The 22,326-nt window shown below is 40.9% G+C and overlaps 2 protein-coding genes across 2 annotated transcripts in view; one reads left to right on the forward strand and one right to left on the reverse strand.

Annotated features, from left to right (window-relative positions):
* The window catches only part of plcb2 (phospholipase C, beta 2), a 72,451-nt gene extending 60,784 nt beyond the window's left edge, over window positions 1–11,667 (reverse strand). Inside the window, 7 exon segments of the mRNA XM_034195112.1 lie at window positions 1,382–1,457; window positions 1,531–1,584; window positions 1,665–1,744; window positions 3,429–3,569; window positions 5,355–5,423; window positions 11,274–11,351; window positions 11,532–11,667. Coding sequence (XP_034051003.1) covers window positions 1,382–1,457; window positions 1,531–1,584; window positions 1,665–1,744; window positions 3,429–3,569; window positions 5,355–5,423; window positions 11,274–11,351; window positions 11,532–11,615 — 582 coding nt within the window. The 5' untranslated portion in view covers window positions 11,616–11,667.
* Window positions 11,668–15,331: 3,664 nt separating this feature from the next.
* LOC117501082 (putative transmembrane protein INAFM2) lies at window positions 15,332–17,619 on the forward strand. The gene has a single exon (XM_034159891.1). It carries the CDS (start codon window positions 15,580–15,582, stop codon window positions 16,039–16,041), a length of 462 nt encoding a protein of 153 aa, XP_034015782.1. The 5' UTR covers window positions 15,332–15,579; the 3' UTR covers window positions 16,042–17,619.
* The last annotated feature ends 4,707 nt before the right edge of the window (window positions 17,620–22,326 follow it).

Genomic DNA, 22,326 nt, shown 5'->3' on the forward strand with positions numbered 1-22,326 from the left:
TTTGGGGCATTTAAGTGTTGATGATGTATTTCCAGCACATTCCATTCACTCATTTTAATTGAGTTTATGTAATGGAGGCCAGCAGGTGTCGCTGTGCATACGTAGTTAGTAAACGTCACTCCCAACAGCTCAAAAGGATTCTCTGGTCACAAGGCCAGAGCCCTGGGTTGTAGCCTTCTGGTTAGAGAGTCCAACTCCCGTGCCGGAGATCGTGAGTTCGCGTCCTGAGGGGAGCGAATGGGCGGAGTCATAACAACACAGTCAACGAGTAAACCAACAAAAAATCTAATCCAAAATGCAATGCAATTTTTTAGGCAAAAATTTATGTCACTTTTTTATTGAAAAACATGAACTAGTTTAATTAACTATAATTTTTTAAGTTAGTAAAACTTTAACAATTCAATTTTGAAAATTATTTTATTTCAGTTGGTTTCCTCAAATGGTTTGAGTTCAACTAACTCATTGAGTTTTACAGTGTGGACATGGAAAAACCATGTAGCAGAAGAGGCTTCTGTCACACTCATCTCCTTTGTCGTTAGGGTGAACATAAACTTCTGAGCTCCATCCTGAGGGGTTACAGGTCTGTTAACTTGTGGACCGGTTATTACCATCTAGGACTCAAGGCGGTTCTGTAATGTGGTGGAAATGTTGACTTGCAGTATTAGCACATGCTGGAAGATTTGACTTGAGTTCATCTTGAGAGGCTGCTGGTCCATCGGCTTGTGTAGCAGCTGAGCGACGAGCTGAAGTGTGTGGGTTTGAGACGGTCCTGGATCAAGACTAAGACCCAGGCATTCAATGACTTTGTGGACTCAGTCAATAGAGATATATATGGTAAAAGTGTTGAACGTCTTGAAAGATTCACTTATCTCAGCAGTCACGTTCGCGTCTCTAGGTCCTCAGCCTTTAAGACCAACAGACACTTGGAAGAGCTTATGGAGTCTTGAGACTGCTTGCAGAGATGTTTGGTGATGCCAACACCTTTGCAGGAGAACAAAGGTCTAAGTCTTTAGGAGCTTGGTCCTTCCTTTCTTACTACATAGCTGTAAGCCTTGGATGCAAACCAGCGACCTAATGAGACAACTGAATGTGTTTGGGACTTGGTTTCTTTGGAGGATACTTGGTTAGTGAATTCATGTCAACCAAACAGTTGCTTAGGGAGACTCAGATGAGGCATCGTGAGGGAACATGACCTACGATATTACAGCTTCATCATTAAGGACCCCAGCAACTGGAAAAGGCCAAGAGGATGCTGGCGTATCACAGGAGGTAGAGGAGGACTACATTTGCCCATCAAATGACTTGACCTAATTTTTTGAGTCATACCAGAAACACAGGAAACAAAACTCCGTTCAGGGGCACAGCTACTTAACTTTCTAACCTTTCCTTTGGGAAGGTGTGCTGATGCTAAGGCGCTCTCCACCCTCTTCTTATCCGCTGGAAACATCTTGTAAATACTGAAAACACACAGCAAAGTATTGAGAAGAAAGTATCGGCCTGCTCCATTCTCTTTGTCAGGTTGTCACCCACTTTTTCACGGGGATCTTTCCATCTTTGTTGGTCTGCAGAGAAATGCGGATGAACCTGAAACGAAACAACACAAGCCATGAAGCTGAGTGTGATGTTCCACAACACCATGAAACTAAACATTGATTCTCACTCACATTTTGTCCAGGAACACTTGTCTGCACGCGTTATTTCTTGCAGCATTGTAAGCAATATGAAGAATGTCGTTTGCCCAGTTCTGTGGAGTGCATTTCATTTCAAATAAATTACATCCAGTGCCGGCGAGAGATGTGCGGGAAATGATCTTAGCAAACAATTATGAAATGCTTCAAATGAAAACAAACTCTCCACTAGAGGGCATTAACCTAATAGCAGCTCAGGAAATAAGAGGAGTGCACGCTGACCAAAAGCAAAACTGTGATTTCATTACAGCTCATTAAATCCGGATATTGGAGTCATTAAGGCCAGGAAGATGAAGGGGGAGGAATGGGCCCACTGTTTAACGGCTAATTCTTTGTGGCTGTTTGAATAGATGGAAATGCAAACAACACAGATCGCTGTGACGTTTATCGTGTCCTCACAAGGACACCAAGGAAAAAAACGTGTCACCGGAACCACGTTTTCCAACTTTATTCACATCACACGCATTTATGAGCTTTTCTTATTTTTATTCAAACATGGCCATGCATATTATTTCCTTTTAATTATAACATGGCCACATTATAACTAAAACCGTCAAACAAACAAACAAACAAAAAAGGAATAAAATACTAAAACATTTTAAATAAAGTGTGACTTTGAAACTAAAAGAAAAGAACAAGCTACATAATGACATTTCATCATAAGCAACACAAAGAAAAAAGTCAATGAAATACTGAAACACTTTAACTAAAATGCAACATTTAATTCAAACTGGGTAATGCTTCATTAAATGTGGCCATGTAAAGCAATAAAGTTTGTGCACAAACTTGTTGAATATTTTGTCTCAAACGTTTAAAATGAGGAACAAAAAAGCAAAATGTTCCTGTTCACCTCAATTAAGAGAAAGAGGTTTTGTTTTTTTTAACAGCCATAGTGTAATTTAAGAAAGATGCTGAGGGAAGTCTTTTGTAATAGGTGGCCAGATCGGACCAAAGACAAAACAGCATAAAGTGTCTTGGTCTCCCTCTGAACAGGACTCCAGTCCATCACATGTTCCTTTCCCATGCCAGAATAGTACCATTTATAGCTGGGTGGAATGGGTCCATGTGGATCACGGGTCTTGTCCAGGAACACAGACAGGTGGTGGAAAAGCACAGACCTGGAATTGTACCTGGTCTAAAGACTGGGTGTCCAACACATATCCCACAGAGTCACTGCTGTGTCACTAGAACGTGGTAAAATTAAAAAACTAAAACATGATCATCTTTGAGTAAATCAGAGATCTTACGATAAAAACCCACATCTTACTAAAGTCAATTTGCACAAAATAACCAAAAACTCACAAAAAGTGAGGGACAGAGAGTAAAATGTGGTCACATTTTAACTTAAATTACGGAGCTAAATGATAAATAGACTGCATTTATATCACACTTTTCCATCTGCATCAGACGCTCAAAGAGCTTTACAGTAATGCCTCACATTCACCCTGATGTGAAGCTGCTGCCATACAAGGTGCTCACTACACACCGGGAGCAACTAGGGGATTAAGGACCTTGCCCAAGGGCCCTTAGTGATTTTCCAGTCAGGCTAGGATTTGAACCAAGGATCTTCTGGTCTCAAGCTCAATGCTTAACCACCAGACCACCACCTCCCCAGCGTGCACAAGCTAATTAGTAGCATTCTAGTTAAAATCAGGAAATGAATGACTTCCATATTTTAATAAAGCCTGGAAATGAAGCCATAAAACGAGGCCACAGGATCATAAGAGACGGTTTTATTACCTGCGTCACTTTGTCCTTGGAGGCAAAGAAGTTATGGTACGTCAGATTCACCATGTCGGGGCCTGACACGACGGTCAGGGTTTTAGCAAGATAGTTGCTGTCCGGAAAATCCATATTGAACACGTTGCGGACTTTTGGTTGCTGTGAAAGAAATGAAAATAGCTCTGTGATAAAGAATAAGGATGAAGAAGACACAAAGTGCACACCAGATTGGTCATTATTTCACAGATTAACAATTAAAAGTAAAGAAATGAAAATGAGGAAATAATATAAAACATGCTAGGGAGCATTTTTGTATTTCAAACTGATCTAGCATATTTCTGAGCTGTTGTGTTTAATTGTTTTAGTGAGTACTCTGATAGTTTGCTTGAAAGATTAAAATGTAACAAAAAGTGAAAACTGGAAAAGAAGCTATATTAAGGCAGAGAGCTGCACAAGGAGCAAAACCGGATTTTTTTTATTTTTTCTTACAGTTGGAAGATAAAATGGACCTCAAATGAACACAACATTTTAATTTCTTCCCTCAAAACAATTTCCTATATCATATATCTGAGATGGGCTTTTATGCATAAATAACTAACGTGAACTCACTTTTTGAGTTATCTTTAAAAACGTTCACCCATGAACTCATGTTTGTAAAAACCTGTTTGTACTCTCTGGGTTTTAATAAATTCTTAGTATTTGTGGGACTTTAGTGGTGATCAGATCATATTGCTGAGTCATCGTACTTTTCCCTTTTTTGTTTGTTGTTTAACCAGGGTTCTAGTTTTTGGAAATCCACCCAAATGCAACAGAGTACAAAACTTTTAGTCAAAGTTAGTCATAGGTGAACTTTTTTGCTCAAAAAAAAAAAAAAAAAAAAAAAAGATTCCTATTGTTTTCTATCAAAAGCTCATTAGAATATGATAGAGAACTGTGGGGTTACACAAAAGTTGTATCCCTAATGACCATAGTAATTACTTATTAATTAATCATTAATTAATTGGCTTGGAACAAACAGGATTAAATTCATATACAGAAGAGCTAAAACAATGAAAACTTAAATATGTTCTCAAATTGGATTTTCTTTTTTTTTTTTTAACAAAGGATTCTGTTTCCACATTTGGTAACAAGGTTGGTTTCAAGAGTCACAATTACTTATTAGAGGCAAAAAGGAAAAAAGATATTTTTACCATTTTGTCATTTACTTACTATGTACCTTAATCAATCAATCAATCAATCAATTTTTTATATAGCGCCAAATCACAACAAACAGTTGCCCCAAGGCGCTTTATATTGTAAGGCAAGGCCATACAATAATTATGTAAAACCCCAACGGTCAAAACGACCCCCTGTGAGCAAGCACTTGGCTACAGTGGGAAGGAAAAACTCCCTTTTAAGAAGGCTATTTAGTTCTCATTTTTAAAATTGTTAAATCACAGCTGCAGCACTTTTATTCTGAATGCAGTTAGGCACAGGTTTGTTCCACATGCAAATTGCTGATTACAGAATATAAAAATCTGCACACACACAAACATTCACACACTAATGCAGACATGCAGAAAAACAGACGCAAACAGCAGAAAGCATCAGTCACTTCTAAAGAGCTGACAACAGCATCAAAGCAAGTTCCCCAAAACTCCTCAGGGACCCCAGAAGAGGATGTTCTGACTTCAACAGAACCCCTCCAGGGACCAGCCAGCATGACCTCTTGAACCCTCTGTGATTCATGGACCAGAACGGGCAGCACTGGGCGGTGCTATGGGTTTGGTTTTGTTTGTGTATGTGCAGCCGCGGTACGTGCGTCTGTAGCAAATTTTGCAATTCAAATATGCCTAATGAGTAAACTGGGGGCCTTCCATATTATTTGCATGCCTGCAGAGATTCAGGGGTTCAACAGAAGCACCTGTTTGGTTTAATTGAATCACAGAGCTGTAAAATACTCACTTTAGGAAGTTTTGCATATTTTCCTGTTCTGGTGTCTCTGATGGTCATAACATCCAAGAACGATGTCTCCTAGAAACAAGAAGCAGAGAAATCATCTCCATCACTGGAGTCAACATGTAGTCACAGGCCCAAACATGGATCTGCATCCAACTCATACGCTGAGAATAACTGAGTGCAACATCTTCAAACATCATGCAGCTGTTTGAGGCGTTTCAGTGTTGATTTTTCATGGTGTAACTCCAAAGTGAAACATCCCTAAACACAATACGCTTATATTAAACACACCCTGGCCATGTGACCTTCACACATGCACAGTCATCAGTCAGGCAACTTAAACTGCAAAACCTACTGTTGCAAACATCTTCCCCACTAGCGGCGGCTCTGGGGGGGGTTGAGCCGCTGACCAAAGGTATGATAGAATATGGGAAATGTCTTCCATAATAAACAAAGGCTGATTGTTGCAGAATTACAGTTTCCATGCTTAAAATAAAAATTGTGTATTCAAATCAAGGACCAGAGAGTCAGTTTTCAGCTTCCCATATTTTGCCTTAAACTGCAGGAAAACAGCTACAGATGTTTTAACCCTTCCAGGGAGACATGCCCTCAAACCCCCATAGGGTCACATCCAAACAAGTCACAGTCCCCACCCCCTCAGCTGATTGCCTTGAATCATTGAGAAGCTGGATGTCTAGAAACTTCTTACTTTTAAACTCTGATGAGACTGAAATGATGGTTCTTGGTCCAGTGAGACATCGGCATCAATTTGACCAGTTAACACTGAGCCTAGACTCATGTGTCTTACATCATGGTGAAAAAGTGAGGAACCTTGGGGTAATTTTTGATCCTACATTGTCCTTTGACCTCCACATTAGAAATATTACAAGGACTACATTCTTCCACCTGTGAAATATAGCGAAAATTCGTCCCATCCTGTCTATGGCTGATGCTGAGACCCTGATTCATGTGTTTATCTCTTCTAGCTTGGACTACTGCAATGTTCTATTTTCTGGTTTACCGCAGTCCAGCATTAGGGGTCTCCAACTGGTTCAAAATGCTGCTGTCAAACTTTTGACAGGAAGTAGAAGGTTTGACCACATTACACCCATTTTGGTGTCTCTTCACTGGCTTCCTGTCCCAGTGAGATCAGATTTTAAGGTTCTGCTACTAACCTATAAAATTATTCATGGACTGGTACCTCCCTACCTAGCTGACCTAATTAAACCTTACGTACCGGCCTGGGCTCTGCATTCTCAGGGTGCAGGACTACTTTGTGTCCCTAGGGTGAATAAGACGTCTGTGGGTCACAGAGCTTTCTCTTATCATGCCCCTGTTCTGTGGAATGATCTCCCTGTGTCAATAAAACAGTCAGATTCTGTGAAGACCTTCAGGTCCAGACTTAAGACGCACTTATTTTCCCTTTTTTATGGCTAGCATACTGACAGAGTATGTTACTATGCTTTTTACACTTTTAATTAATTTTATTAGTAAACGGAGTGGGCCGCGGCCTCAACTTTACCTAAATTCTGGGTTTTTTAGTGAAGCTTAGGGCTAGTGGCCGGTGATCACCTTAGTATTTCTTCTGCTTTTCTTGTTGTTTAATGCTGACAAATTACATGGTGTTTGTTGTCTTTCTGATGCCTGATTCTGTTTTTTCTCTCTGTTTAAGGTGCAGCTCCATCCAGAGATGGGAGTTGTATTTGTGTTGGCGACCCTCCTGTCCTGTCGTCCGTGAATTGTTCTGTGAGTTGTTCTGTAATTTATGTTTGTAGCATGGCCCAAGCAGAGGGTCACCCCTATGAGTCTGGTCTGCTTGAGGTTTCTTCCTCAGAGGGAGTTTTTTTCTTACCACTATCGCCTGTGTTCTTGCTCTGGGGGTCGGTAAGGTTAGACCTTACTTGTGTGAAGTGCCTTGGAGCAACTTTGTTGTGATTTGACACTATATAAGTGAAACTTATTTTCATGGGGACAACGTGAGAAATGAGACAACAAACATCTGTAGCTCTAACAAGCTGAATCAGGTTTAGTCCAAATCCCACACTTGGCCATGCAAACACACACACACTCATCTTCAACCACTTACTTCAGTTAAGGGTTGTGGAGGCTGGAGCCTATCCCAGTGGTCAGAGGGTGTGAGGCGGGTTCACCCTGGACAGGACGTCAGTCTGTCACAGGGTCACATACAAACAAACAAACACATTCACACCTACGGACAATTTAAAGTGTCCAATCCACCTAAGCTGCATGTCTTTGGACGTGGGACAAAGCCGAGGGACCCGGAGGGAACCCAATTAGTATGATTTAATGACAAGGTCTTCACACAACCAGTAGGGGGCAGTAAAACTAAACATCAAAATTTGCAGTGCAAAATTTGAATGTTTTGTGGGAAGCAACAACACACAACTATGTACAGCATGTTCCTTGACCTGACCACATCCAGTCTATAGTCATAAGTCAGTGGTGTGGTACTTTTTAACAAGTTAGTGACACAAATGATGTAGGTACAACCCCAATTCCAATGAACGTGGCACGTTGTGTGAAATGTAAATAAAACAGAATACAATGATTTGCAAATCCTATTCAACCAATATTCAATTGAATACACCACAAAGACAAGATATTTAGTGTTCAAACTGGTAAACTTTATTGTTTTTGTGCAAATATTTGCTCATTTTGAAATGGATGCCGGCAACACGTTTCAAAAAAGCTGGGACAGTGGTATGTTTACCACTGTGTTACATCACCTTTCCTTCTAACAACACTCAAGCGTTTGGGAACTGACGACACTAACTGTGAGTGTCATGATTGGGTATAAAAGGAGCATCCCCAAAAGGCTCAGCCATTCACAAGCAAAGATGGGGCGAGGATCACCACTTTGTGAACAACTACATGAAAAAATAGTCCAACAGTTTAAGAACAATGTTTCTCAACATTTAAATGCAAGGAATTTAGGGATTCCATCATCTACAGTCCATAATATAATCAGAAGAGCCAGAGAATCTGGAGAACGTTCTACACGTAAGCGGCAAGGCCGAAAACCAACATTGACAATGACAATGACAACCTTCGATCCCTCAGGTGGCACTGCATTAAAAACAGACATCATTGTGTAAAGGATCTTACCGTGTGGGCTCAGGAACACTTCAGAAAACTACTGTCAGTTAACACAGTTCGTTGCTACATCTACAAGTGCAAGTTAAAACTCTACCATGCAAAGTGAAAGCCATACATCAACAACATCCAGAAACACCACCGCCTTCTCTGGGCCAGAGCTCATTTGAAATGGACAGACACAAAGTGGAAAAGTGTGCTGTGGTCTGATGAGTCCACATTTCAGATTGTTTTTGGAAATCATGGACGTAGTGTCCTCCAAACAAAAGAGGAAAAAGACCATCCAGACTGTTACCAGCGCAAAGTTCAAAAGCCAGCATCTGTGATGGTATGGGGGTGTGTTAGTGCCCATGGCATGGGCAACTTACACATCTGTGATGGCACCATCAATGCTGAAAGGTACATCCAGGTTTTGGAGCAACACATGCTGCCATCCAAGCAACGTCTTTTTCAGGGACGTCCCTGCTTATTTCAGCAAGACAATGCCAAGCCACATTCTGCACATGTTACAACAGCGTGGCTTCGTAGTAAAAGAGTGCGGGTACTAGACTGGCCTGCCTGCAGTCCAGACCTGTCACCCATTGAAAATGTGTGGCGCATTATGAAGCGCAAAATACGACAACGGAGACCCCGGACTGTTGAATAACTGAAGTCTTACATCAAGCAAGAATGGGAAAGAATTCCACCTACAAAGCTTCAACAATTAGTGTCCTCAGTTCCCAAACGCTTATTGAGTGTTGTTAGAAGGAAAGGTGATGTGACACAGTGGTAAACATACCACTGTCCCAACTTTTTTGAAACATGTTGCAGGCATCCATTTCAAAATGAGCAAATATTTGCACAAAAACAATAAAGTTTATCAGTTTGAACATTAAATATCTTGTCTTTGTGGTGTATTCAATTGAATATAGGTTGAAGAGGATTTGCAAATCATTGTATTCTGATTGTATTTACATTTTACACAGCGTCCCAACTTCATTGGAATTGGGGTTGTACTAACCAGAGGTGGAACACAGTCACCATCAAGTCACTTTCAAGTCAAGAATCAGCAAGTCCCAAGTCAAGTCTCAAGTCATAATGATCACCAATTGTTTGCAAGCTGACTTGAGACTTGCTGATTCATGACTTGAAAGTGACTTGATGGTGACTTTGAATCACCTCTGGTACTAAGATGTATGTACTAACATTACGCCAAATATGAAGTAATTCCACCAAACGCTTTCTGAGAGAAAATTCCTGTGAAATTCATTTTCATGTAGATAAACTTGGCCAAGTCCCATTTAACCAAATTGTGATGTGAAAATAAATCACAGGGTTCGTTCTGTACTGACAGTAAACCAAATATGAAGGAAAGCCACTGGCAGGTTGTGAGATCTAGCTCCAGACAGACAGACAGACAGACTGACAGATAAAAGACAAATCGCTTCCAGAGACTTATGAAAAGCTATTGTAATGCCTTTTATCATCACAAGGTGGTACTATATACATGTGTGTCAAGGTGCTCCTGTATACTGAATGAGGTCCTGTGCTTCAAATTCCAAAGCAGAAGGTGGCAGTAATGTGGCAGTAATGCACCAGTAAGCTGGATGCCAACCACAAGAACAAGAAGATGAAGGAAAAGAAGAAGAACAACAAGAAGGAGGAGGAGGAGGAGGTGGGGTGAATGAAAGAGATGTAGGTCTTGTAGAAAAAGTACATTTAAGAAATCATGCTCTCAAACTGAATGAACATGCTCTGGAATAAAAAGAGGGAATATAACTTTCATACTATTCAGCATAACCCTTGTTTGGACTCTGTGAAACAACAAGAACAGCAACAGCAGGTCAGCAAACGAAATCTAAAATAAGTGTTTGCATTATCAATATATTAAAAGCCAAGTGGCCTCTGTGTACGTGTATGCATGTGTGTGTGCACGCGTGCATGTATGGCTTCGATCACAGACAAACTGAGGAGAGGTGACAATTGCTGCTTGGTATGTTTATGTATTTTGGGTCAAGGATGAACGCTGCCTAACCAGAATATTCATAGGACTAATATTTTTGGAGAAATTACAGATATTATGTAACAACAGTGAACAATGAACTTTGATAATTACATTCCGGACTCACACGTCATTCCAACTCATTATAGAAACTTTGCATAATTTATTACTACCCCTGAAAAAAGTCAGCTACCTAATTTATAAACACTACCCAATCCAGAGCCTGTGGATCCGCACAGGCAGCACACTAGTTAGAAATAACTCTGAGATTTCAAATGTTTAATTACATTGCACATTTACCTCATCTATGACTGTCTGTTCAGTAGTGAAAATACAAAAAAAATCAATTAGCTCCTTAGCTTCTGCTTTCTAACATGGTGTCTGCATTATGAATAAATAATACGCTGAGTTTTTAGTTGTTTAATTACTTTACTTCAGGGTGCTTACAGAAAGCAAAACCAGCCCAAACATCTTCGACTTCCATCCAACAACAATATGTCTAAATGTCTAAAAATGTCTAAAAGTGCAGTAAAGTGAACAGTTTGGGATGAAAACCTGTTTGCGTCATCACCCACATAACTGCCATCATGGACGGTCCCTCCATCACCCCATTGATTTTTGACTTCATCGTCACCTCCACGGTTCTTGTTTTTCGTATATCCTGGTCAGCTGGTTGGTGTGGGTATGTGGGTATCAGGTGCTCAATGTTTGTGCTCTCTGAGTGCTTTTCTAGCTGATGTATATTTGTATTAGCTTGCAGTCTGGAAATTTACATTGTTTGAAAAGGACAAATATAAGAAATCACAGCATGCAGGGTTACTGTGGGCTACCTTGCTTTGTGTCGTCCAGTAGAGATAAAAACCTTTGGGGTCCATCTTCATAGTGACCGGTGCAGTTTTGTTTGAGTCCTGGAGACATTTGGAACATTTATTGAGTTCACATGGAACAAGTCTGCTTTTATCCCACAACAGTTACCGGAATATTGATTTATTTATTGTTCACATTAATCATAAGAAAACTGCAGATGCACAAATCTGATTTGTCTACTGATCCGATGTGGAGCTCTGATATTGGAAAGATTCACTCACCTCTGACCACTTGGTAAATCTCTCTCCTTTAACGAGGTAATCTTTGACCTCTGGAGGCTGCAAAAAGTATCTTTTCTTATTCATGTTGTTCCTTCAAGATTTGTCCCTTCTCTCCTTGTTACTGTGTAATCAATAAAATTTGACGATCTGCCTGCCTCCAGCACTTGGACCAAAGTGGACTGTCTGGGACCGACTGAGGCTGGGACCGGCTGAGGCTGGAACCGGCTGAGACTGGGACCGGTTGAGGCTGGGACCAGCTGAGGCTGGGACTGGCTGAGACTGGTCTCTGGACGCACCCCAGACAATATGAATTGCAAATGATGACGACGGTAAAAACGTGTATCATGAGTCCAGGTGAAGGTCTCTGGAGTTTCACTCTGATTTCAGATTGATTTTTGAGTTGTGATCATTTTACCTGGTTGACTGGTATCAACTTTTTCTGTGCAGTCAGGTTCATAAGTATTTGGACAGTGGCCCTTTTTTTTCCCTGTACACCACCACATTGAAGCTGGATGAATCGAGATGTGCTTGTAGTGGAGTTTCTGCTTAAATTCACAAAGATTAACAAAAGTCTCACACTGACAAGGGCTCGCTTGTTCTTCACACACAGACAGACAGACAGACAGCTTCCTGTGTTGGTTAATGGAGGCTTTTTCCAGCTTCTGCTGTGCGTTTTCAACACCTTGTGTTGTGACTTTGATGACCCCACGAGCAGCTGTGTGAGGTCATACTGTGTGTCTCTGATGCTGCTTAAACAAATGATTCGAGTTATTTGAATAAACAGATCGTTCAATATCTAATGCAAACATGCAGCCGGTGAAATCACCACACAATCATCAAGACACGATCACGGCAGTGTTCCTCTGACCACACACAGGGTCGGTGGCTTCACATGTAAAACTTTGCCAAGCCTTTGTTTTGTTTAATACATATTTTAATTTTATTGGACACAAACCATGCTGTGATATTAACATTTATGATGTTTCGAAATATGTGAACTTCAACTACATAAAGACCTTAAAAATTACTGAAAGACTTCACTTAGTGTTTGAGGACCACATTGGCAATAAGTGTTTGTGCACTTTAATATGTTCTCCTCCGTACCATGTACTTGAACCTGACTTTTGCATGTACATCAAAATAAATACATTTAAAAAAATAAAAGGGACATAAAACAGACTGGCTTTTTACATCGTTTTATTTAGATTAAGTATAAAAGCATCCAGTGTCATCAGTGTTTTGCCTGTTGCCACAACTAAACAAAAGTTCAGTCAAATCCTCTGCTAATGGGTTGTCAAATTACAGAGAAGGACTTTAAACTTTAATGCCTTCCCAGAAGTGACGTCATTAAGCAGCAAGGAAGCTATGCATTAGCCTCTTGCTGGACTCTTCTTGGGATTATGTGCCCATAAAATGCAGTATTTTGATTTATTTTATTCTGGGGATGTTTTAGCTTTGCACAAATATTCAGGTATAGTGTTTTCTGAATTATAAGTCACACTTTTGTTTACTTGTATGGTTGGTCTTGTGACTTACTTTGAAGTGACTTCTGTCAAAAATACTGCATTATCATCTACTGCCACAAGATGGCACCATGCATATGTGTGACAGCTGAAAGATGCTCTTGTATATTGTGATCTCCATTCAGGAGAAGGTGGTGGATGCCAGCTGAATTAAAACAAGAAGATCTGAATGGGAAGGATGTGCTGAGTCTGAAAGAATAAGTGAAATTAAGAAATCATGCTCTCAAACTGACAGACCACACTCTTGAATAAAGAAAAGGAATAACCTTCATACTACTCAGCAGTCAACTTGTTTACATTTTGTGGGACAGCTGGACCTGCAATGATGACAGCTAGGCTAAGGTAAGGCTCACTGTAATATTTATTTTGTCTTCATGACCCATTTTTGGACAAATGAGACTAATTGTCTTGTTGGATATTATGTTTCATGGCTAATTTGTCTGTGACATAAATCATAATATAACTTGCTAATACCCTTAAATCTTATAATAATAATAATAATAATAATTATGATAATAATAATGTCCTCATATTTCCTGTGGAACACCATGAGACATACTGTTCATTTGCTTATCACGCTACACAGACAAACACAGTTTGACTTTTACACATAATGTTTATATAACAGCGCGAGCAGCACACCGCATATAAATAAATGTTAAATGCAACATTTTTCATGCAAACACATATAACTTTACTGTTTCTCGCTGAGGGTAGTGGCCCGCCCATCTGGGGGCGTGGCTGGAGTGCGGGGGGGGGGGGGGGGGGGGGGGGTTGGTCAGCCTGCAGGCTGTGGTAATGACGTCCTGCCCAGGAAAAATTTCTGATTAATGCAGCATCTAAAATTGAGGTCTGTTATTTGTGTTGTTTGAGTCTTTTGAATTCACTCCCCCCCCATTACACCAGGCAAAATTGGAAATTTTAAATCAAACAGTCTGGTTGGAGATATAGTCCAGAAAATATGGCAATTGCTATTTTGTTAAGAAATAGTCATGATAAAACTTTGCAAACAACACTTCCAGGGGCACTGAGCCCGCCCCTGGCCCCGCCCCCTTTAAGGGTTAAACACGTGTTATGGGACTGAGAGATGACACAACTCTTTTAGGTCAAGCTAATAAATAACGTGAGGAGCATCCCGGTCTCCCCTATCACCTGAGGCTTGGTCTGAAGAATGGTTACTTGGGTTTAATGAAGGAAAATGCAAAGTTCTCCATATTGGTAGAAAAAAAAAATCCATGTTACGATTATTTTATGAATGAAAAACACAAGTGGTTTCAGAAGAAAGAGACCTAGGAGTGTTGATTTCCAAGGACTTATCCTTTTCCCGCCACATTGCTCTTTCGGCAGCTAAGGCCAATAGAATTCTTGGGATGATAAAAAAAGAGCCTTTTTGTTTATTGACAAGGACTCTTTTCTTCTTTTATACAAAACGTTTGTTTGTCCTCACCTTGAATATTGTGTGCAGGCATGGTCACCATATTTGCAGAAAGACAAAAATATTTTAGAGAAAGTACAGAGAAGGGCCACTAAGTTGGTTCCAGAATTTAAAAATTTGCCTTATGAGGATAGGCCCTTGCAACTTGGTCTCACAAGTCTTGAAGATAGATGAACTCGAGGTGATTTGATTGAAATATACAAAATTTTGCATGGTTTTGAGAATGTTGACCCCAAGGTATTTTTTGAATTGAGAAGGTATACTGGCCTTAGAGGGCATAAATGGTGCTTGGAAGTTAATAGATCTAGATTAAATGTGAGGAAAGACTTCTTTAGTAACCGAGCAATAAAGATCTGGAATAGTACAATATCCCCAAGTACAGATATTTTTTAAAGCAAATTATGATTTGTATTATAGTATAACGAATGCCACCAGATTTTGATTTTGATTGTTGATAGCTGTTTTTATTGAATGTTATGATTTGTTATGATGTATTATATGTAATCTTGTATTATTCTTAGTACAGCTACTTTTAAAGCAAATTATGACCTGTATTTTAGTATAACGAATGTCACCTGATTTTGATTGATATTTGTTTTTACTGAATGTTATGATTTGTTATTATGTGTCATTATATGCAATCATGTATACAAATATTTTACACAATAAAATGAATTATGAATTATGAGAGTCGCAGAAGGCGCTCGACCCCGTGTCTCCTCCACACGGAGGCGCACGGGCTCGAGCCCTGTGCCGCTGCGTCTTTAAGAGCGAGCCCGCCCCCTGTCCTGTATTTTTAGCTGAGCCAGCCGCCTGCTTCTCTGGATAAGACGCTCAGCTCCTCTGGAATAAATGACAGCGGCTCTCGCACTGCGGAGGCGCCGCAGGCCCGCATCCAGGTGCGCCCGCACATCTGTCGGATGCTGAGAGACGCAGCGCCGCGCGCGGTTCCGACATCACGTGAACCACAAGGACCTGGTTTAGCTGCTCGGGGATCTACAGCGTCTCTCGTCTTCTCCTGGACTGTGGATCTAACGAAGCCTTCAAGACGGAGGGGGTGGTGGAGCATCGAGGCAAAAGCAGGGCCAACATGAGGGAGCGGGACTTCATGCCCACCATGGAGCGGGGCAAACCGGCCACCTACACCGGGGACAAGAAGGCGAAGATGGCTGCTAAGACCAACAAGAAGTGGGTGAGACTGGCCACCGTCTTTGCCTACGTGTTGTCCGTGTCCTTAGCAGCCATCATCCTGGCCGTCTACTACAGTCTGATCTGGAAGCCGACCAGCTCATCCTCCTCGGCGGGGAGGCAGCCGGAGCTGCCCGGGGAGCCCCCGACCTCCGCGGCCAACACCTCCAGCAGCGCCCCCGCCGACTGGAACTCCACACAGACTGCGCCGCTCTCCGTCAACAGAACCGGGCCAGGCTCTCGGGACAGACACCTTTACGTGTCCTCCGAGGTGGACAGTGTGGTGCGCGCCGCAGAGGAGCAGGAGACGGAGCACGGTCAGGCAACCAGGGCCGGATCCCAGAAAAGTCTGCAAAGAGGCTGATGGCTCGGAAACCCCCCCCCCCCCCCCCCCCCCTCATCAAGCCGTTTTAACGTTCAGACGGACAGAACATCTAATAAGATCCAAATTCTATTTACAGGGCTCATCCTCAATTAACCTGCCCTCATAACATCAGTTCATAAAATGAGAGTTGAGGGTTGTTGTTGTTGTTGTTGTTGTTGTAGCTACCATCCACCAGCAGAGGGCGCACATGACTGATTCCGTGATTCAAGTCATTTTCTGTGAGATAAAATAATTGTCATATTTGTTGTTTAATTGGCTAAAATAGTCATGTTGATCACTTAAAAACACAGTCTTAAATCTCTCACCATGAAATTCACAGTAATTTATGTTTTATATTAAAATCAGAAATGTCACATTTTGAGCTTCCAAAGTTTAAATTCTGACAACTGGAATTTGTTCAACCTGATCTGTGACAGCGTCACAAAAAGTCATGTAATCTATGAGTTCGTGAAACATTATTTTGTGAAGGCATCACAAAATATGGGGTGACACGGGGTTAGCATCGAAAATAGTGAACTAAATTTGAATGTGTCATTAAAAACGAGGCACATTTATACAGAAATAAAGCGTGAGACGGGGCTTGTTTATCTCGTCATAATTCCAAATCGAACTCAAAGTTATAATTTCAAAATGTAATAGAAGTCTGAAGTTCATCAAAATTAAACTTATATTGAATTTTCGTGATTCAATCATCTGTAAAATTGATACGTATGCCCCCCCCCCCAAAAAAAGCCTTCTGACTTCTCACCACCTTGAATTATTTGTGTCAAAATTCAGTTTTATCTAAAACAATTTTGCTCAATTCGTGTTGTGAATGCAGAATGTGTTGCGTTGTATTCATCAGGTATCTCCGCCTTGATTCCACGACTACGTTGGTTTTCAAACGTGGTAGTTTTTTGAGTGTTTTGGCTGTAGCGTTCATGCTAACATGTAGCCGGCATTTGTTTTGCTGAGTCCGACCTCGTCAGATTAATTACAGCTCTGTGGATTTGTAGCAACTGGTCTGGAACCCGCTGGACGTTAAAACGGCTCGCGAGCATCACCTCAAGAACTGATCCAATAAGGCCTTTGCAGACTCGGTGCCGCAGGTCGGATACATTTTGCAGAGCCCTTTTTTGGACCAGCACAGGCTTCATGCATATTAAATCTTTTATCTCATGGCTGAGAAACGAGGACCCCCCCCCCAACACGGATGAGTTTTTGGGGTTCTGTGTGTTTGCCTTAAAGCTGTTTGTGCGTCCTGTCTTTACCTCGGACAGCTTCGAGGACATTTTGTCAAACACAAGCTGCAGAGACGCTTTTGGACATGATTAATCCGTCACAGCCTCCTTTAAATCAGCACCGCATTAACCGCATTTAGCCGTACTTCCTGTTAAACCTGGATTCCCAGTAGAATAATCTGCATTATTGAGTTGTGCTCAGGTATGTGCATATAATTCTGAAAATGCATTGTGTACACATATAGGACAGGCATATATCGTTTGGCCTTGATGAAATATGAACCTTTAGTGTAATTAGATCATTTTTGAGGTATCAATTGTGGCTATATCACATGGTACAAATACCCCCCTCCCCTTTAGAAAACTATTAATTTCTATGATTTTGTAATAGATTTGAAGTAAATTATGACATGCTGTATGTTAGCAATGCCATTTTAGTTATTTAGAGGCAGAATTGACTTATATATTCAAATAAATCTTAGGATTTTCCTGACACGGTACAGAGTTTGTTTTCACGCGACAGTAGTTCACATGGGGTTTTGTTTTCTGTTCATGTCTGAACAAAATAATCCAAAGAGTTTTCATCCAATTTTAACTAAACATGGTTAATTTATTGAGTGTTAGTGAAGGAAAAAGTTACTTGATTTTGATAGAAATCAGTTAAAAGTCAAGGCAGCAGGTCAAGGTCAACCTTTGAGCCCAGTGCTCAAGTACAAACAATGCACACGCTAACAAACGTACAGAGTCAGTGTTCAGCTTTTAAGTAGTAAATTCTTAATTTGATATAGATGCACATTCATGATCCATCCAGCAGGGGGCGGTAGTCCAGGTTGATGTTCCAAAACATGGGAGCTGCAGAAGATTTGAAACAGTGTTTTGAGTTTGGTGTCAGTAACTTGTGGTCCGGATGAGAACATTTGGTACCATCCCACCCACACGTTTTATCCACTCACTAATTCAGATTTTATTTTTCCATTCTGTTGTGTATTTTGTACCACATTTGGTCAAATAATGGAAAGAAGTAGAAGTCCTGTATTGATCCAGAAGCCCGCTGGTGCTTATATCCAGATTCTGGGGTGTCAAGTGGATGAGAATCCACAACTCCACATCACAGGTTACTTTCTCGGGTGTCGCTGACCAAACATAAGGTTGCTGGAAACAACTTGTGAATTCATGAACTGCTTATCAGAATCGTATGATGAGTCCTCAGAATAGTTAGCTGAAAAAAAAGTTCAACTCCAACATCAGATTTACCAAAAAAAACAAAAATCAAGACTTTACCTTTTAGAATTTACTGTCATTCATGGTTAATGCACTTGGTTTCAGTGCAGAAGGTTCCCGGTTCAAACCCCACCACTGCCACATTTCTCCATGTAATGTGGAGTTGCGTCAAGAAAGGCATCCGGTGTAAAATCTGTGCCAAATCACAATGCAGATCCACCTTGGATCTGCTGTGGTGACTCCAGGACTGACTGTTATTCATGGATTCACCCAAAGAAATTAAATATTCCTGATAATTCACAGCTGCAGCGCAGATTTAACATCTGCTGAAAAAGTAACAAAGCCTTCATATTATCTCATAGTCTGTTTTATAAAATCTGGCCTACAAACAGTTTCCAAAAAAAAAAAATACACTTATTTTGTAGTTGGTTATAAGAAAATACATCCTTCAAGTATTTTATGTGTTAACTGTTTGAGAAGTATCCTCGTTAGCCAGCTAGCTTTTCTGCTAGCATAGGTCACTACAATGGCTACAGAAAGTGACTATTTCAGTGTGTAGCTGCTAACCTTAAGAAACTAGTGATTTCATTAACTAACCACTGGTGATGTTAGCTGTTATTAATACTTAAGTCCAAAGCGACAGCTGCGATAACAGCGGACGACATTTTGTTTCCACCTGCTTGAAAATAGCTAAAGGCTGCAGCGCTAATCCAACTGTGCCGCAGCACTTTCAATTAAAAAGTAGCTGGTGTCATTATTATAACTGATTCACAACTTTTAAGTGTCGTGCGTTATGTGCGTGTTGTGTATTGATTAAGAAGATTAAAGGTGTGCTAATAAAATGACAGCTTGACGTGTTGAGAGCAGGCGAACCATCTGGGCATCATTTCCCAGGATGCCACAGCTCGGTCCCCGCGGAGCTCACAAACCACTTTGCACCGTCACATTTGTTGAACTCTGAAGTGGAAATAAGACCGAACCCGTGTGAGGGAGGTGTATTGATCTGAAGAGCACATTACACAATCTCCCTCGGTGTTATTTTGATGCATCGCTCGCTGAAAGGACTCGCTGAAAGCTTTTCATGCTGCCGGTGATGAGCACACGGAAAATAAAACACCGGCACAATGTTCCACTGGAAACACTGACGGTGGTTCAGTTCACCTTGTTAACAAGATGAAAATGTCCTGAACCATCTCCATCGTGACAGTTTATACGTCCTTCTCTAGTGCAGGAACTACGCATTTTCCACTGGCAGTACCAGAGATAATGTGCCACAGTATGAGTACCAAATTCAGTAAGGTCTATCTTATATATTATATTCCAATTCTAAGGTGGAACTATGCCAGTATACTAAGGTATATCTAAAGCAAGAGTAAAATAGAAGAGTAGAAAAGAGTAAAGTAGAGCCACTTAGGTGCCTGGTCTTGAGAACCAGGGATGGTTCCATGTGGTAGTACTGTGGTATGGACAACAGAGTATTTTTGGTAATACCATGGTATGTATCATAGGAATATCTGAGCTTCAACAGTATATATCGTGGTGATATGGGAGGTAGTCTGTTATGTACCGTGGTAACTGTGGTACCCTGGTATGTACCATTGTAGTACTGTGGTACTAGTATGCTCACCACAAACTGTACACGCTTTTCCAGTGCAGGCACTGCGTATTTCCATTGGTGGTGAGAGGGATAACTTACCCAGAATAAATTTTACCATAGTAGTACTATGGTACTTGAACTATGGTAGTAACCTAAAATGAACAAGGATCCCATTCAGGGGGTGATGTAGACTTATAGTTGATTTGTGCTACAGAAAATAAAAATAACTGCAAAAAGGCCTGGATAAGATTTACTTCCCACATTAATACGACAGGCTCGATACAGATGGAGGGTCGTCTCTGTTGTGAGGGCGTCTACTGGCGTTTGAATCCTGAACCCTAACAGAGCCAAAGAAAGATGCACACGTGACGGCGGCCAAGCTGTCTGCACTCGCAGTGCCGGACCACACTTGGTTTCTAATTCTAACAGGTCGAATGAAACACCTCCAGAATCTCCAACCGTGAGCTCACTGTGCACAAATAAATCAACACTTAAGGTCAGTCGAGCAAACACGTCCACCAGGGGGCGACAGTATGCCAGACATGAAACAAAAGTGACAAAAAAACAAAACAAAAACATTTGGGCCTTCTGTCGACTGTCGTCATCCAACTTCTTTCCCCTAAAGTTCAGTTGGAACATATCAGCTGCCTTCATGCTAAATTTAGGTGTTGTGTGATATATGGAACATGTTCTCTGCAATATTTACATATTGATCGAGTTTTTGTCGAAGCTGACATCAAAATCTAACGTCAGGAAAACATCTCACAAAGCATCATGGCCATCAGGGGTGGAGGTGGGGGGTGGGGGTCATAATATGTGTGTTAGTTGAGCTTTAGCCTCCTAAACATTTGGTCAGGTGTGCGACTGAGAGTTTGAGGTCCTGAAAATTTTGAACATGCTCAAAACCAGTTTAAGTATAACCAAAGTTTCCTGACTCGTCCTGAGCTGTATGTCAAGTCCCCCTGAAGTATATAGGAGTTGTGCCAAGTCAGTACTCAGGGAAAATCTGTTCAGCCACGAGCGAGATGCACTTAAAAAACTCCTGAGTTCAAAGTCACAAACTATGTAATTTTATAAAGATCTGAGCATCAGTTTACAATGTGTTAAAAGTAACAAAAAACCCTTTATACAATAATGTTAAATTTGCTATTTTTAAATAGCATGGGGGGGGGGGGGGCTGCACCACAGCCAAATAAATAAATAAACAATGCCAAGAAAAAATATCTAAAGAAAAAAGTAAAAAGAAGAAAATGAAGATAAAACAAAGGAAAGTTTTTAAGTTTGATAAGCTAATGTTTACCATAATTTCTTAATCATTATCTCATGTTCAATAACATGATTTTTTTATACTGTATCATCTGTCCATAGAAATTGGATAAATGACTATGAGCTGCATGATAATATTACAGATTAAAGTGTTGTCAAAAATTCACTGCGAAAACAAAGATATGGTTTTCAGGGAAAATGAATATTTTACTTCCAAATGTGATCTTGTTCCAAATGGAAAGACTTGCTTGCTACTATATATATATATATATATATATATATATATATATATATATATATATATATCAGTGACAATATTATGTTGTCTTTCCACAATGAGCACAATCTCCCAATTTTGATAAATCAGACAACCCCCCTCCCCCCGCCAAAGATTTCTGGATCCACCCCTGTGCATCTGATACTTTATCCAACCTAAAATCAAACAGTGCACTTTTCCGGTCAGTCTCAATCTTCTCAGCAGACATAATGAAGATGTTTCCATTTGTTTGTGAGTAATCTGACTGACAGACATTAAAAGCCTCTGTGAGACTCAAAGCTCAGTGTTTGAGATGATGAAGTCTCTCGGTTTTGCAAACTGCAGGTCAGAAATGTGCGGCGTCCTCGGTGACAGAAGGCCGCTCTCAGACGAGGCCTTGGGATGAGCTCATTAAAAACAGCAGCACCTGTGGGAGCTCCCACCAGGAGAGACGCGTTTCCAGTGGAACAGGCGCACAGGGCGCTCATCTGAAACTAATCAAATCAGACTCCAACATGAAGGCAGAGTCACTGAACCGACGGCTGTGCTCTAAAATTCTGCTGCAGCTTTCTGCCAGAGTTGTTTATTCTCACGAACCTCCAGAGCTGCTGAGTCGAGTCGCAGGTGCATCCGTTACCGAGAGGCCGCGGGACGCACCGCAAACTAAACCATCAGGACACAAAAAGTCCACTTTTGTGCATCTT

This window comes from Thalassophryne amazonica, chromosome 19, assembly GCF_902500255.1.
Source record: "Thalassophryne amazonica chromosome 19, fThaAma1.1, whole genome shotgun sequence".
Taxonomy (NCBI): domain Eukaryota; kingdom Metazoa; phylum Chordata; class Actinopteri; order Batrachoidiformes; family Batrachoididae; genus Thalassophryne; species Thalassophryne amazonica.

Coding starts and splice junctions, on each gene's coding strand:
- LOC117501082 (XM_034159891.1), top strand. CDS start 15,580: ATGAGGGAGCGGGACTTCATGCCCACCATGGAGCGGGGCAAACCGGCC.